At 43.5% G+C, this 14,889-nt stretch overlaps 1 protein-coding gene across 1 annotated transcript in view; it reads right to left on the reverse strand.

Annotated features, from left to right (window-relative positions):
* The window catches only part of ANO2 (anoctamin 2), a 340,921-nt gene that overhangs the window by 68,481 nt on the left and 257,551 nt on the right, over positions 1–14,889 (reverse strand). The window contains exon 15 of the mRNA XM_061124073.1: positions 12,980–13,054. Coding sequence (XP_060980056.1) covers positions 12,980–13,054 — 75 coding nt within the window. The remainder of the gene's footprint in view (positions 1–12,979; positions 13,055–14,889) is intronic.

Here is a 14,889-nt window from a genome sequence, read left to right on the forward strand (position 1 = left end):
CATGATGGGCAGTATTAACTTGGGGGACAACAAGGCACTGCCAACCCCAGAAACTCATGCAAATTCCTACACGGGGGCATTTTCCAGGAGACAGTGTCTCTCCCTGTTATTAGATTCGAAATGGCCTATAATACACACACACACACACACACACAGACACACACACACAGAAGAAGGTTACCAGTCAGGGGGGGCAGGGCAATACGGGTGGGGAAAAGAATAATTATGGAATTCTATTAAATCATGTGTGTGAAACTTCTGGAAATTGTAAAGCATTATAGAATTTAAAATTTTTTCATTCAATTACAAGAAATTGTAAAACCTGTTTGTTGTTTAGTTGCTAAGCCACATCCAACTCCTTGTGACCCCATGGACTGCAGCACACCAGGCTCCTCTGTCCGAGGGATTTCCCAGGCATTAATACCAGAGTAGGGAGTCCCTGATAGCTCAGTTGGGAAAGAACCCGCCTGCAATGCAGGAGACCCCAGTTCCCGACCCCAGGAATTGACCTGGGTCAGGAAGAGCCACTGGAGAAGGGATAGGCTACCCACTCCAGTATTCTTGGGCTTCCCTTGTGTCTCAGCTGGTAAAGAATCCACCTGCAATGCGGGAGACCTGGGTTAGATCCCTGGGTTGGGAAGATCCCCTGGAGAAGGAAAAGGCTACCCACTCCAGTATTCTGGCCTGGAGAATTCCATGGACTGTATATCCATGGTGTTACAAAGAGTCAAACACGACTGAGAGACCTTCACTTCACTTCTTCAATACTAGAGTGGGTTGTTATTTCCTTCTCCAGGGGATCTTCCCAACCCAGGGATCAAACCCACATCTCCTGTTTGGCAGGCAGATTCTTTATCACTGAGAAGTCTTATAAATAAAAGCTAATCTATAAAAATGTAAAAAAAGAAAAGAAATGAAGACAAACAGTGAATGCATGGTGTAGGACACAGGTGTTCTGATTCCTTTCATTAGGGAGCTTGCACTCTACTATGGGGGTAAGTTCAACCATAGTAAATAGTAAATAATAATTAGTGATGGAGTTGTATCAAAGGAACAGTGTAATTGTGAACACGACTGACAGCAGAGGAGCTAGGGAAGAGTCTGTGGAAGGAGATTTAAAATGCCTGGAGGGCCAGCCCCATTTCCTTTTTCCAGAACCTAAGAACAATGAGACTCCCTCGCCCCTCCCATCACAGTCAAGGAAGGGCCATTTCTCTGAAACACAAGGATGTGAGGGGCAGGAGGTGGAGGGGATTGGCTAGGTGTGCAACTTCCTCAGGTCAATTCTGTAATTCCTTTCCATAAGTGGAGTCTTCTTTCTTGAATTCTTTCTGCAAAAGGAGGCAGTTCAAGTCACATCCCCTCTGAGTCGGGAAGGAGGGGTGGGTGCTGGCTGGGGAGGATGAAATGGAAAACATGGGGAGAGAACAGGCCAGGTGAAAGGTTCCTGTGAGAAAACACACTGCCCCAGACTGTGGTATCCCCTCCCTGGAAACCAGGGAGGAAGGGGGTAGGGGATGGGGTGGGGTGGTGATGGGAGAGGAGGGGGTGGAGCCTCTGGCCCCTGCAGCCCGTGAATGACACCTGGGTGGGCTGCGCTGGGGAATGGGTTGCAGATGTGGCCACGTGTGGAAGTCCTGGGCCGCCGGGGGTGCCGGTGGCAGCCTCAGCCGTGTACTGTGCATCCTCCTGTGTTTTACAAACATGTGTCTGTGGACGATGGTGAGGAAAAGGGGCCCTTCCATAAGGAAGGCAGGATGGCAGCGGCCCTGGGGAGAGGGAGGCTCTGTGTGTGTGTGTGTGTGTGTGTGTGTGTGTGTGTGTGTGATGGTGGAGGAGAGGTTAGATGAGAAAAACACTCGGTGGGAGGCCCCTCCTCTGACGGGGTGGGGGCGGGGAGCAGAACCTCAGCCCCCAGGACTGGGGACGTGGGGAAACCTGGCCACAACATCACCGCCCACCAACAACAGAGACACCCCACCTCCCTCTCCTCCGGGATCATCACCACCAGACAGCAAGGCCTGGAAAACGTGGTGTGAGATTCTTTTCCCTCAGAATTGCTTTTGCAATGAAGGCCAGTGATGGAAGCACTGATGCAGCAAAGTGGAGAGGCCAGGACATCGAAGAGTGAGTGTGTGTGTGTGTGTGTGTGTGTGTATGTGTGTGTGTGTGTGCGCGCGTGCACACCTGGGGCTAGGTGTGCGGGGAGGATGGGGAGGAAACAACCATGGCAAAAACATCCCCTGCTTTGTGGTCCTGGGGATGGGGAGGAGATCAGCTTCTCGCTCCTTCTTTAAGAGGCCCCCCGGCACCAAGCTGAGGACAGAGCATGCTTCCTGGTCACTCAAAGAGTGGTTTGGACCCCGCTGTCTCACCTGCGAGCTTGAGAAACAGGCGAGTCACAAGCATGAATCTAGACCTACCGGCTCAGAATCCTCACTTCTTAACGAGATTCCTCTCCTTCTAGAGGCCCTGCCCCACTCACTCAGGGCACCCCTTTTCCCCACCCTCCTTTCTTCCTGGCTCCACCTCCATGCCCCTCCCAAGCCCCCCGATGCTGTGCTCTGCACCCCAACTTCCCTGGTCTCAATTTTCCATCCCACTCTTCTGAACCTCTCCTTTGGTGTCTCCCACAAACACCTCGAGATTCACAGTTTTCAAGTGGGAAGAGCTTGAAGAGCACTGACCCCATCCCAGGACCAATTTGCAGGTGAGGAAACAGGTGTAGGAAGTGACTTGCTCAAGCTCACAAGGCACATACTACAAACCCAGCTCGTAGATCACGGTAGAAACTAAGGAATTTCAGCCTTTAGGGATCATCCACATCCAGCCTTTGATCTCACAGACAAGGAAAATGAGGACCAAGAAGCAGCAATGGGACTGGTCCGAGTCTGCAAGATGCATGGCAAGGCCATCATCATCATCATCAACAGTTGATCCATAGAGGGAGAACAGATACATATACACTATGGCTGAGTCCCTTTGCTGTCCAACTGAAATTAGCACAACATTGTTCATCAGCTATACTTATAGTCAACAAAAAGAGTACAAAATGCAACACTTGGAAACAGCAGAAGGATCTCTGTTCATTTCCAAGGCAAACTATTTAACATCACAGTAACCCAAGTCTATGCCTCAACCACTTCAAAGAAGCTGAACAATTCTATGAAGACCTACAAGATCTTCTAGAACTAATACCAAAAAAAGATGTGATTCTCATCATAGAGGATTGGAATGCAAAAGAAGGAAGTCAAGAGATACCCAGAATAACAAGCAACGTTGGCCTTGGAGTACAAAGTGAAGCAAGGCAAAGGCTAACAGAGTTTTGTCAAGAGAACACCCTGATCATAGCAAACACCCTTTTCCAACAAACCAAGAGATGATGCTACACATAGACATCACCAGATGATCAATACCGAAATCACATTGATTATGTTCTTTGCAACCAAAGATGGAGAAGCTCTATACAGTCAGTAAACACAAAACCTGGAGCTGACCGTGGCTCAGATTATGAGCTCCTATTGCAAAATTAAATTGAAGAAAGTAGGGAAAACCACTAGGTCATTCACATATGTGCTAAATCAAATCCCTTATTATCATACAGGAGAGGTAACAAATAGATTCAAGAGATTAGATCTGATAGACAGAATGCCTGAAGAACTATGGATGGAGGTTCATAACACCACACAGGACACAGTGACCAAAACCATCCCAAAGAAGAGGAAATACAAAAATACTCCAATATAAAATAAGAAGTTTAAGGCTGCCCAAGGTCACACCTAACACATAGACCCATCTCAAAACTCATTACTGGGCACTCCATTGCTCTCCAAAGAGAAGAAATCAAGCTCCACGCACCAGAACACTGACGCAAGCTTCCCTAACCAGGAAATCTCGACAAGCCAATCGTCTAACCCCACCCACTGGGTTAATCCTCCACAACAAAAAGGAACCACAGACCTCCAGAATACAGAAAGCCCACTCCAGATACAGCAATCTAAACAAGATGAAAAGGCAAAGAAATACCCAACAGGTAAAGGAACATGAAAAATGCCCACCAAGTCAAACAAAAGAGGAGGAGATAGGGAATCTACCTGAAAAAGAATTTAGAATAATGATAATAAAAATGATCCAAAATCTTGAAAACAAAATGGAGTTACAGATAAATAGCCTGGAAACAAAGATTGAAAAGATTCAAGAACTGTTTAATAAAGACCTAGAAGAAATAAAAAAGAGTCAATTACAAATGAATAATGCAATGAATGAGATCAAAAACACTTTGGAGGGAACCAAGAGTAGAATAACGGAGGCAGAAGATAGGATAAGTGAGGTAGAAGATAAAATGGTGGAAATAAATGAAGCAGAGAGGAAAAAAGAAAAAAGGATCAAAAGAAATGAGGACAACCTCAGGGACCTCTGGGACACTGTGAAACGCCCCAACATTCGAATCATAGGAGTTCCAGAAGAAGAAGACAAAAAGAAAGGCCATGAGAAAATACTCGAGGAGATAATAGCTGAAAACTTCCCTAAAATGGGGAAGGAAATAGCCACCCAAATCCAAGAAACCCAGAGAGTCCCAAACAGGATAAACCCAAGGCGAAACACCCCAAGACACATATTAATCAAATTAACAAAGATCAAACACAAAGAACAAATATTAAAAGCAGCAAGGGAAAAACAACAAATAACACACAAAGGGATTCCCATAAGGATAACAGCTGATCTATCAATAGAAACCCTCCAGGCCAGAAGGGAATGGCAGGACGTACTGAAAGTAATGAAAGAGAATAACCTACAACCTAGATTACTGTATCCAGCAAGGATCTCATTCAGATATGAAGGAGAATTCAAAAGCTTTACAGATAAGCAAAAGCTGAGAGAATTCAGCACCACCAAACCAGCTCTTCAACAAATGCTAAAGGATCTTCTCTAGACAGGAAATGCAGAATGGTTGTACAAACGTGAACCCAAAACAACAAAGTAAATGGCAACGGGACCACACCTATCAATAATTACCTTAAATGTAAATGGGTTGAATGCCCCAACCAAAAGACAAAGATTGGCTGAATGGATACAAAAACAAGACCCCTATATATGCTGTCTACAAGAGACCCACCTCAAAACAAGAGACACATACAGACTAAAAGTGAAGGGCTGGAAAAAAATATTTCATGCAAACGGAGACCAAAAGAAAGCAGGAGTCGCAATACTCATATCAGATAAAATAGACTTTCAAATAAAGGAAGTGAAAAGAGACAAAGAAGGACACTACATAATGATCAAAGGATCAATCAAAAAAGAAGATATAACAATTATAAATATATATGCACCCAACATAGGAGCACTGCAATATGTACGGCAAACGCTAACGAGTATGAAAGAGGAAATTAATAGTAACACAATAATAGTGGGAGACTTTAATACCCCACTCACAACTATGGATAGATCAACTAAACAGAAAATTAACAAGGAAACACAAATCTTAAATGACACAATGGACCAGCTAGACCTAATTGATATCTATAGGACATTTCACCCCAAAACAATCAACTTCACCTTTTTCTCAAGTGCACACGGAACATTCTCCAGAATAGATCACATCCTGGGCCATAAATCTGGTCTTGGAAAATTCAAAAAAATTGAAATCATTCCAGTCATCTTTTCTGACCACAGTGCAGTAAGATTAGATCTCAATTACAGGGAAAAAATTGTTAAAACTTCAAACATATGGAGGCTAAATAACACGCTTCTGAATAACCAACAAATCATAGAAGAAATCAAAAAAGAAATCAAAATATGTATAGAAATGAATGAAAATGAAAACACAACAACCCAAAACCTATGGGACACTGTAAAAGCAGTGCTAAGGGGAAGGTTCATAGCATTACAGGCTTACATCAAGAAACAGGAAAAAAACCAATTAAATAACCTAACTCTACACCTAAAGCAATTAGAGAAGGAAGAAATGAAGAACCCCAGAGTTAGCAGAAGGAGAGAAATCTTAAAAATCAGGGCAGAAATAAATGCAAAAGAAACTAAAGAGACCATAGCAAAAATCAACAAAGCTAAAAGCTGGTTTTTTGAAAAAATAAACAAAATTGACAAACCATTAGCAAGACTCATTAAGAAACAAAGAGAGAAAAACCAAATTAACAAAATTAGAAATGAAAATGGAGAGATCACAACAGACAACACTGAAATACAAAGGATCATAAGAGACTACTACCAGCAGCTCTATGCCAATAAAATGGACAACTTGGATGAAATGGACAAATTCTTAGAAAAGTATAACTTTCCAAAACTGAACCAAGAAGAAATAGAAGATCTTAACAGACCCATCACAAGCAAGGAAATCGAAACTGTCATCAAAAATCTTCCAGCAAACAAAAGCCCAGGACCAGATGGCTTCACAGCTGAATTCTACCAAAAATTTAGAGAAGAGCTAACACCTATCTTACTCAAACTCTTCCAGAAAATTGCAGAAGAAGGTAAGCTTCCAAACTCATTCTATGAGGCCACCATCACCCTAATTCCAAAACCAGACAAAGATGCCACAAAAAAAGAAAACTACAGGCCAATATCACTGATGAACATAGATGCAAAAATCCTTAACAAAATTCTAGCAAACAGAATCCAACAACATATTAAAAAAATCATACACCATGACCAAGTGGGCTTTATCCCAGGAATGCAAGGATTCTTTAATATCTGCAAATCAATCAATGTAATACACCACATTAACAAATTGAAAGATAAAAACCATATGATTATCTCAATAGATTCAGAGAAAGCCTTTGACAAAATTCAACACTCATTTATGATTAAAACTCTCCAAAAAGCAGGAATAGAAGGAACATACCTCAACATAATAAAAGCTATATATGACAAACCCACAGCAAGCATCACCCTCAATGGTGAAAAACTGAAGGCATTTCCCCTGAAATCAGGAACAAGACAAGGGTGCCCACTCTCACCACTACTATTCAACATAGTGTTGGAAGTTCTGGCCACAGCAATCAGAGCAGAAAAAGAAGTAAAAGGAATCCAGATAGGAAAAGAAGAAGTAAAACTCTCACTGTTTGCAGATGACATGATCCTCTACATAGAAAACCCTAAAGACTCTACCAGAAAATTAGTAGAGCTAATCAATGAATATAGTAAAGTTGCAGGATATAAAATTAACACACAGAAATCCCTTGCATTCCTATATACTAACAATGAAAAAACAGACAGAGAAATTAAGGAAACAATACCATTCACCATTGCAACAAAAAGAATAAAATACTTAGGAGTATATCTACCTAAAGAAACAAAGAACCTATACATAGAAAACTATAAAACACTGATGAAAGAAATCAAAGAGGACACAAACAGATGGAGAAACATACCGTGTTCATGGATTGGAAGAATTAATATTGTGAAAATGGCTATTCTACCCAAAGCAGTCTATAGATTCAATGCAATCTCTATCAAGCTACCAACGGTATTTTTCACAGAACTAGACCAAAGAATTTCACAATTTGTATGGAAATACAAAAAAACCTCGAATAGCCAAAGTAATCTTGAGAAAGAAGAATGGAGCTGGAGGAATCAACCTGCCTGACTTCAGACTCTACTACAAAGCCACAGTCATCAAGACAGTATGGTACTGGCACAAAGACAGAAATATAGATCAATGGAACAGAATAGAAAGCCCAGAGATAAATCCACGAACCTATGGACACCTTATCTTTGACAAAGGAGGCAAGGATATACAATGGAAAAAAGACAACCTCTTTAACAAGTGGTGCTGGGAAAGCTTGTCAACCACTTGTAAAAGAATGAAACTAGAACACTTTCTAACACCATACACAAAAATAAACTCAAAATGGATTAAAGATCTAAATGTAAGACCAGAAACTATAAAACTCCTAGAGGAGAACATAGGCAAAACACTCTCCGACATAAATCAAAGCAAGATCCTCTATGACCCACCTCCCAGAATATTGGAAATAAAAGCAAAACTAAACAAATGGGACCTAATGAAACTGAAAAGCTTTTGCACTACAAAGGAAACTATAAGTAAGGTGAAAAGACAGCCCTCAGATTGGGAGAAAATAATAGCAAATGAAGAAACAGACAAAGGATTAATCTCAAAAATATACAAGCAACTCCTGCAGCTCAATTCCAGAAAAATAAATGACCCAATCAAAAAATGGGCCAAAGAACTAAACAGACATTTCTCCAAAGAAGACCTACAGATGGCTAACAAACACATGAAAAGATGCTCAACATCACTCATTATTAGAGAAATGCAAATCAAAACCACAATGAGGTACCATTACACGCCAGTCAGGATGGCTGCTATCCAAAAGTCTACAAGCAATAAATGCTGGAGAGGGTGTGGAGAAAAGGGAACCCTCTTACACTGTTGGTGGGAATGCAAACTAGTACAGCCGCTATGGAAAACAGTGTGGAGATTTCTTAAAAAACTGGAAATAGAACTGCCATATGACCCAGCAATCCCACTTCTGGGCATACACACTGAGGAAACCAGATCTGAAAGAGACACTTGCACCCCAATGTTCATCGCAGCACTGTTTATAATAGCCAGGACATGGAAGCAACCTAGATGCCCATCAGCAGATGAATGGATAAGGAAGCTGTGGTACATATACACCATGGAATATTACTCAGCCATGAAAAAGAATTCATTTGAACCAGTCCTAATGAGATGGATGAAGCTGGAGCCCCTTATACAGAGTGAAGTAAGCCAGAAAGATAAAGAACATTACAGCATACTGACACATGTATATGGAATTTAGAAAGGTGATAACGATAACCCTATATGCAGAACAGAAAAAGAGACACAGAAATACAGAACAGACTTTTGAACTCTGTGGGAGAATGTGAGGGTGGGATATTTCAAAAGAACAGCATGTATACTATCTATGGTGAAACAGATCACCAGCCCAGGTGGGATGCATGAGACAAGTGCTCCGGCCTGGTGCACTGGGAAGACCCAGAGGAATCGGGTGGAGAGGGAGGTGGGAGGGGGGATCGGGATTGGGAATACATGTAAATCCATGGCTGATTCATATCAATGTATGACAAAACCCACTGGAAAAAAAAATAATAATAATAATAAAAAAAAAAAAAAGAAAAAAAAATAAAATAAAATAAGAAGTTTAAAAAACTCCAGTGTAACATAAAACATGTTCTAATCACTACATCTAATTATCAAGAAAACAAAGTAGCTCACATTAATTGCTTTAAACATGTCATAATGAATAATCAAAAATTACAGAATAAAATTTCAGTAATATTCTATCAAATAAGACAAAGGCCAACAAATGGTGACTTTATCTACCCACTGATTCTACCCACATTTCCCATGGTCATTTTGAAGAAAATGCCTCTCACTAGATATCACTTGATTGAGGTGAAATATTATTAAACTTTAAGCTAATGCTTATAATAACTAAATTAATTGGATATATTACATATTCATAAAATATCAGTATTAAAAAAACCAGCTAATCCATGTGTACCCTTCTGATTTCATTATTTCAGCCACAGCTACTTTAGCATGATTCCTTATAATAACCACACATGCTACACCTTTGGTAGATGAAATTTAGTTTCATCCAGGATCTAAATTCTGCTCTATGGTTCCAAGACCAACCCAGGACTTTTGGCACCAAATCCAGCACTCTTCTCATCACTTTGGCTGCATTATTAATTTTGTCTATTAAATTAAACGAGTATTTTCTGATCACTTACTGCACTGTGTGAGGTGTATTTCATGTTTGTGATCAGGTCCCCCAACTGGACCAAAAGTGGAGATTGATCATGTACTTCTTTCTATGCTTTGTGCAACTACAGAGAGGTGCCTCCTGCTGGAACCTGTTTGCTAAACATTTGCTCACCCTCAGCTCTGGCAGTTTCCCCCTCCTGCATGTGGCCACCTATCATGGCCTCTGGGTCTCTTGGTGGGTTTTTTAAATACATTTTTTTTTTTTTAACCAGATCTCACAGCATGCAAGATCTTAGTTCCCTGACCAGGGATCAAACCTTTGCTCCCTGCAGTGGATGCTCAGAGCCCTAACCGCTGGACCACCAGGAAAGCCTCTTTAATACAATGTTTAAACATTACTTTCCATTTACGGCTATTACAAAATATTGGCTGTGTTCCCCAAGTTGCACAGTACATCCTTGTGGCTCTTGTGTTTGAATTCCATAATCTTACATTTGGACATAGCCAAAACGCAGTAGAAGCCATGCTATGGAACCCAGAGTCTTAATTTCACATGATGAGAGACACAGTGGGGACAGTCAATCTGGTCTTGACCCTCCAGGACTTGCATTCTGAATGGAAGTTGAGAAGACCACAGCACCCATACAATAAGGATGCTCCCCTTGGAGAAGGGAATGGCTACCCACTCCAGTATTCTTGCCTGTGAAATCCCATGGACAGAGGAGCCTGGTGGGCTACAGTCCTTGGGGTTGCAAAGACTCAGACATGACTGAGTGACTAACACTTTCTTTTCACTTTCAGGAAAGGCATAGATGAGCAGGTGACATTTCAGCAAGGACCTAATGGAGGACATTGCAGGGCCAGGGGTCAGGGGGTGCTGGCAGAGGGTGGCTTTAGCAATGAGTGAGGGAGAGAGTTGGGGAGGAAGATGGGTGTTGGGGAGAACGAAGGTCTGTCCTAGTGTTAAGAATGTCACCTTCTATGCCTCGTGAGGTTGATGCCGAGCAGGATTTGTGGGGCTCCTGGGCACAAAGCCTTTCTGTGAAATAGCCTTCATTCAACCTCCATGACTTTCCCTGAGTTCCAATGTGCAGATCTGAACAGTCACTAATCAATGGAGGAGCAGTCACAAAGCCACCCGGGACAAGGCTAAAGGGACCAGAGAAACTTACCAAGACTAGAAGACACCTGAGACCCTGCTTCCCAGGTGGTGCTAGTGGTAAAGAACCCACTTGCAATGCAGGAGACAAAAAAGACATGTGTTCGATCCCTGAGTTGGGAAAATCCTCTAAAGGAGGCTGTGGCAACCCACTCGAGTATTCTTGCCTGGAGAATCCCATGGACACAGGAGATTGGCAGGCTACAGTCCATGGGGTCGCAAAGAGTAGACATGACTGAAGCGACTGAGCAGGCACATTGAGACCCTGCACACTCCCTAAATTGTCAGCATCACCACCCTTGGATCCAACCAGACCCAGTGCTGTGGCTGTTTTGAAACTTTGCAGAAGAAAGAAGAATGCAAAACTGTCACGACCTTGATCCTTACCACATACCCCTGACCATAGTCCTGACTATAAGACCTCTCCCTACTCCCCAGGGAAGGGGGCACAGTTCTTGAGGTGCAAGATTACCGTGCTCCCTCTTTGCCTGGCAAAGAAATAAAGCCACTTTCTTCCTTCTTGGAAGGACAGATGCTGAAGCTGAAGTTCCAATACTTTGGCCACCTGATGTGAAGAACTGACTCATTAGAAAAGACCCTGATGCTGGGAAAGATTGAAAGCAGGAGGAGAAGGGGATGACAGAGGTTGAGATGGTTGGATGGCATCACCAACTCAATGGATATGAGTTTGGGTAAACTCCGGGAGATAGTGAAGAACAGGGAAGCCTGGCGTGCTGCAGTCCATGGGGTCGCAAGGAGTCAGACACAACTGAGTGACTAAATTCCATATTTCTGTTCAGCATCTGTGAACAAAGAACTAAGATTTTGGCCTCAAGATGTGATGCCTTTAGAGAGTTTTGAGCAGAGGAGTAATGTGATGTGACCTAGATTTGGAAAAGATCAGCAGGCTGATGATCTGTTGGGGCCAGAATAACAGCAGGGAGCTGAGTTAGAAGGCCACTGTGATAATCCAAGTGATGAAGGAGGGTTTCTGATGACTGGTCTCTGATATACAAACATGAGTCAATGGTTATCTTGGGTGTAGGAGGAAAGCTTAGGCACCCTGCTGTAAAGGGAGGGAATTGCCTCTGATAATCCTCCCATAGAAAAAAGACACAAAAAGAGTATTCATTCAAAAAGGAAAGGAACATTAGCTCAACACTCTGGGCTGGAGAAGAAAGAGAAAATTCATCTTTGTCCACCCGGGCCTCTTCCATGGGTGAGGAAGATGAACACCACCACAATGGGCTTTTCTTGGCTCTCATCACTCCATGAAAAATATCCTCAATGGATGACAGACTGGCATCCCTAAAAGCTTCCTCATGGCCATGGTCCTGGCTTCTTCTGCCAAGGTTTAGTCACTACGGGTGGAGGAGGAAATGACACTGGACACTCAAGTTCATTGCCATAGGTGCCCTGGGCTAACTCTGTAACCCCAAAAAAGCCACTCTTTTACAAACATCATCCTGACCCCTTTATTTCAAATTCCACACCTTGTTCTAGGGTAATGCCAAGCCCCATCTGGAGACTGGATTTTTTTAAAAAATGGAAAAAAAAAATGCAGAAAAGTTAGTGCAAAATAAGGATTTTTTTAAAAAACCAAATTGGTAGGGGGCTATATATATTTACTATCCAACTTGGAATACTTTTGTAATAATTTTATTCATCTATTTATTTTGGCCCGTGCTGGGTCTTTGTTGCTACGCAGGCTTTTCTCTGGTCGTGGCGAGCCGGGGCTACTCTTCATTGCAGCGTGTGGCCTTCCCTTGCAGTGGCTTCTCCTGTTGCGGAGCAGGGACTCTAGGCACGAGGGTTTCGGTAGTCGCAGCACGTAGGCGCAGGGTCACACTTCCTGGGCTCTGTGCACCACGGGCTCAATAGTTGTGGTACACAAGCTTCCTGGCAGGTGGGATCTTCCTGGACCAGCGACTGAACCCCCGTCTCCTGCCCCTCTAGGAGGACCGTGGGTTCATCTTCACTAGCCCCTCATCATCCCCACAGCATCACAGACTAACACCCCCAGCATCCGCACAGCAGGACCCACACGCACATGGCAGAACCAGGTGTTCCCACCAGGAAATTACCATGAACAAGATGGAGGCAAAGTTCATCAGGTAACCTGGGAAACGATCTTTCCAGGTCAGCTTATCTTCATCGTCCTGGGGAGAAACAGGAGAACAGTGACCATCAGATGCTGTAAGTAACAGATATAAAATGCCCTCAGTTTTCCATAAATGTGTACATCATTCACCACTCTACTTAGAGATGTTTTTGGTCTCTGATGCCTCACCCTCCACATAGACAACAGCCCTCCTAATTTTGTGATTTCTAGATTCTGGAAAATCTGTGGTGGAAAGAGGACAATATTTGATTTCAGCCTCACACTGGGCTAAAGTTTCAGTTCAACCGCTCTATCTGTTGTATGAACTTTGCTGTGTCTCTTAACGTTTCTATTTCTTCATCTGCTAAATGGGCACAGTCATGACCCCCATCCTGACTCATGCACGGGATGGTTTTATTTGCTTTATTTTAATGAGAAACACACAAATGTGGTAAAGTGAGAGACAAATAACAGATACAAATGACCACGGAGCAGCATCCTAGAATAGATCATCATTTATATCAGACATTAGCCACTGACCTTAGATCCCAAGTGTGCAAATTACCCACAATTTTTGTTCTTCAAAGAACCGATACATGTTGTCATCTGTTCCCTCCAAAACAACTGTTCTCCCCTGGTCACAAAAGCAGACAACTCAGGGTGTAGGCTCAGCTGATGCCTTGCTGTCAGTCTGGCTGAGAACCAGACTCCATCCAGTTCACCCCTTGCTCTCTTGGGACCTCCGTATCCCTGGCCACATCTGTCTTCCCCTCCCCCTAAGGACCCTCACCTGGTAGGGTGAAGCCCACCAGGTACAAGGGGTTAAACACCTCTGCCAATTAACTGCTACATAATTTTAGCCTGGGCACTGGATTTGATGCTTTCAAACTGTGGTGTTGGAGAAGACTCTTCAGGATCCCTTGGACAGCAAGGAGATCAGATCAGTCAATCCTAAAGGAAGTCAACCCTGAATATTCATGGGAAGGACTGATGCTGACACTGAAGCTCCAATACTTTGGCCACCTGATGGGAAGAGCTGACTCACTGGAAAAGACCTGATGCTGGGAAAGACTGAAGGCAAGAGGAGAAGGGGTCAACAGAGGATAAGATGGTTGGATGGCATCGTCGACTTAATGGATATGAGTTTGAGCAAACTCCAGGAGATGATGAAGGACAGGGAAACATGGTGTGCTGCAGTCCATGGGGTCATGAAGAGTTGGACACGACTGAGTGACTGAGTAACAACTGAATTTCTTTGAGCTGCCATTCTTTACAATTAGAATGGATACAGTGCCCAGCCAACTACAAGGTTGCCTCGAAGGCCAGCTGAAGCCAGACTGGGGAGGATGCGGTGGAAATGGCAAAGCCCTCCGTGCTGGCGAGGTAGGGCCCCTGCATTTCTGCAGCCTGTCTGACTCTAACTCCACAAGCCAGCGTTCCAGGCCCTGCTCTGCTTCTCTCGCCCCTCCTCACCAGATTTCAAAACGCACCTGATCTGACTCTAGCAACAGTGCCATCTAGGCTTTGAAAGCTTGTACTGTAGGCTCCCCCAGTGGCCCAGCGGTAAAGAATCTGCCTGCAACGCAGGAGACTCGGATTCGATCCCTGTGTCAGGAAGATCCCCTAGAGGAGGAAATGACAACCCACTCCAGTATTCTTGCCTGGAGAATCCCACAGAGGAGCCTGGCGGGCTACAGTCCATAGGGTCACAAAGAGTCAGACATGACTGAGCGACTAAACCTCCATCACCATTCTAAGCGAAGGGCCTTCTTGGCCTGAAAATCTTCTTTCTAAAAGCCTCTGTGAGCCCACTCTGTGCAGACTTTGCGGCCGTGCACAGTGGGGAGACGGAGGACAGTGGACACAGTCACTGTCCCCAGGGGGCTCCCTGTT

Source organism: Dama dama, chromosome 22 (assembly GCF_033118175.1).
Source record: "Dama dama isolate Ldn47 chromosome 22, ASM3311817v1, whole genome shotgun sequence".
In the NCBI taxonomy this organism is placed as follows: Eukaryota; Metazoa; Chordata; class Mammalia; order Artiodactyla; family Cervidae; genus Dama; species Dama dama.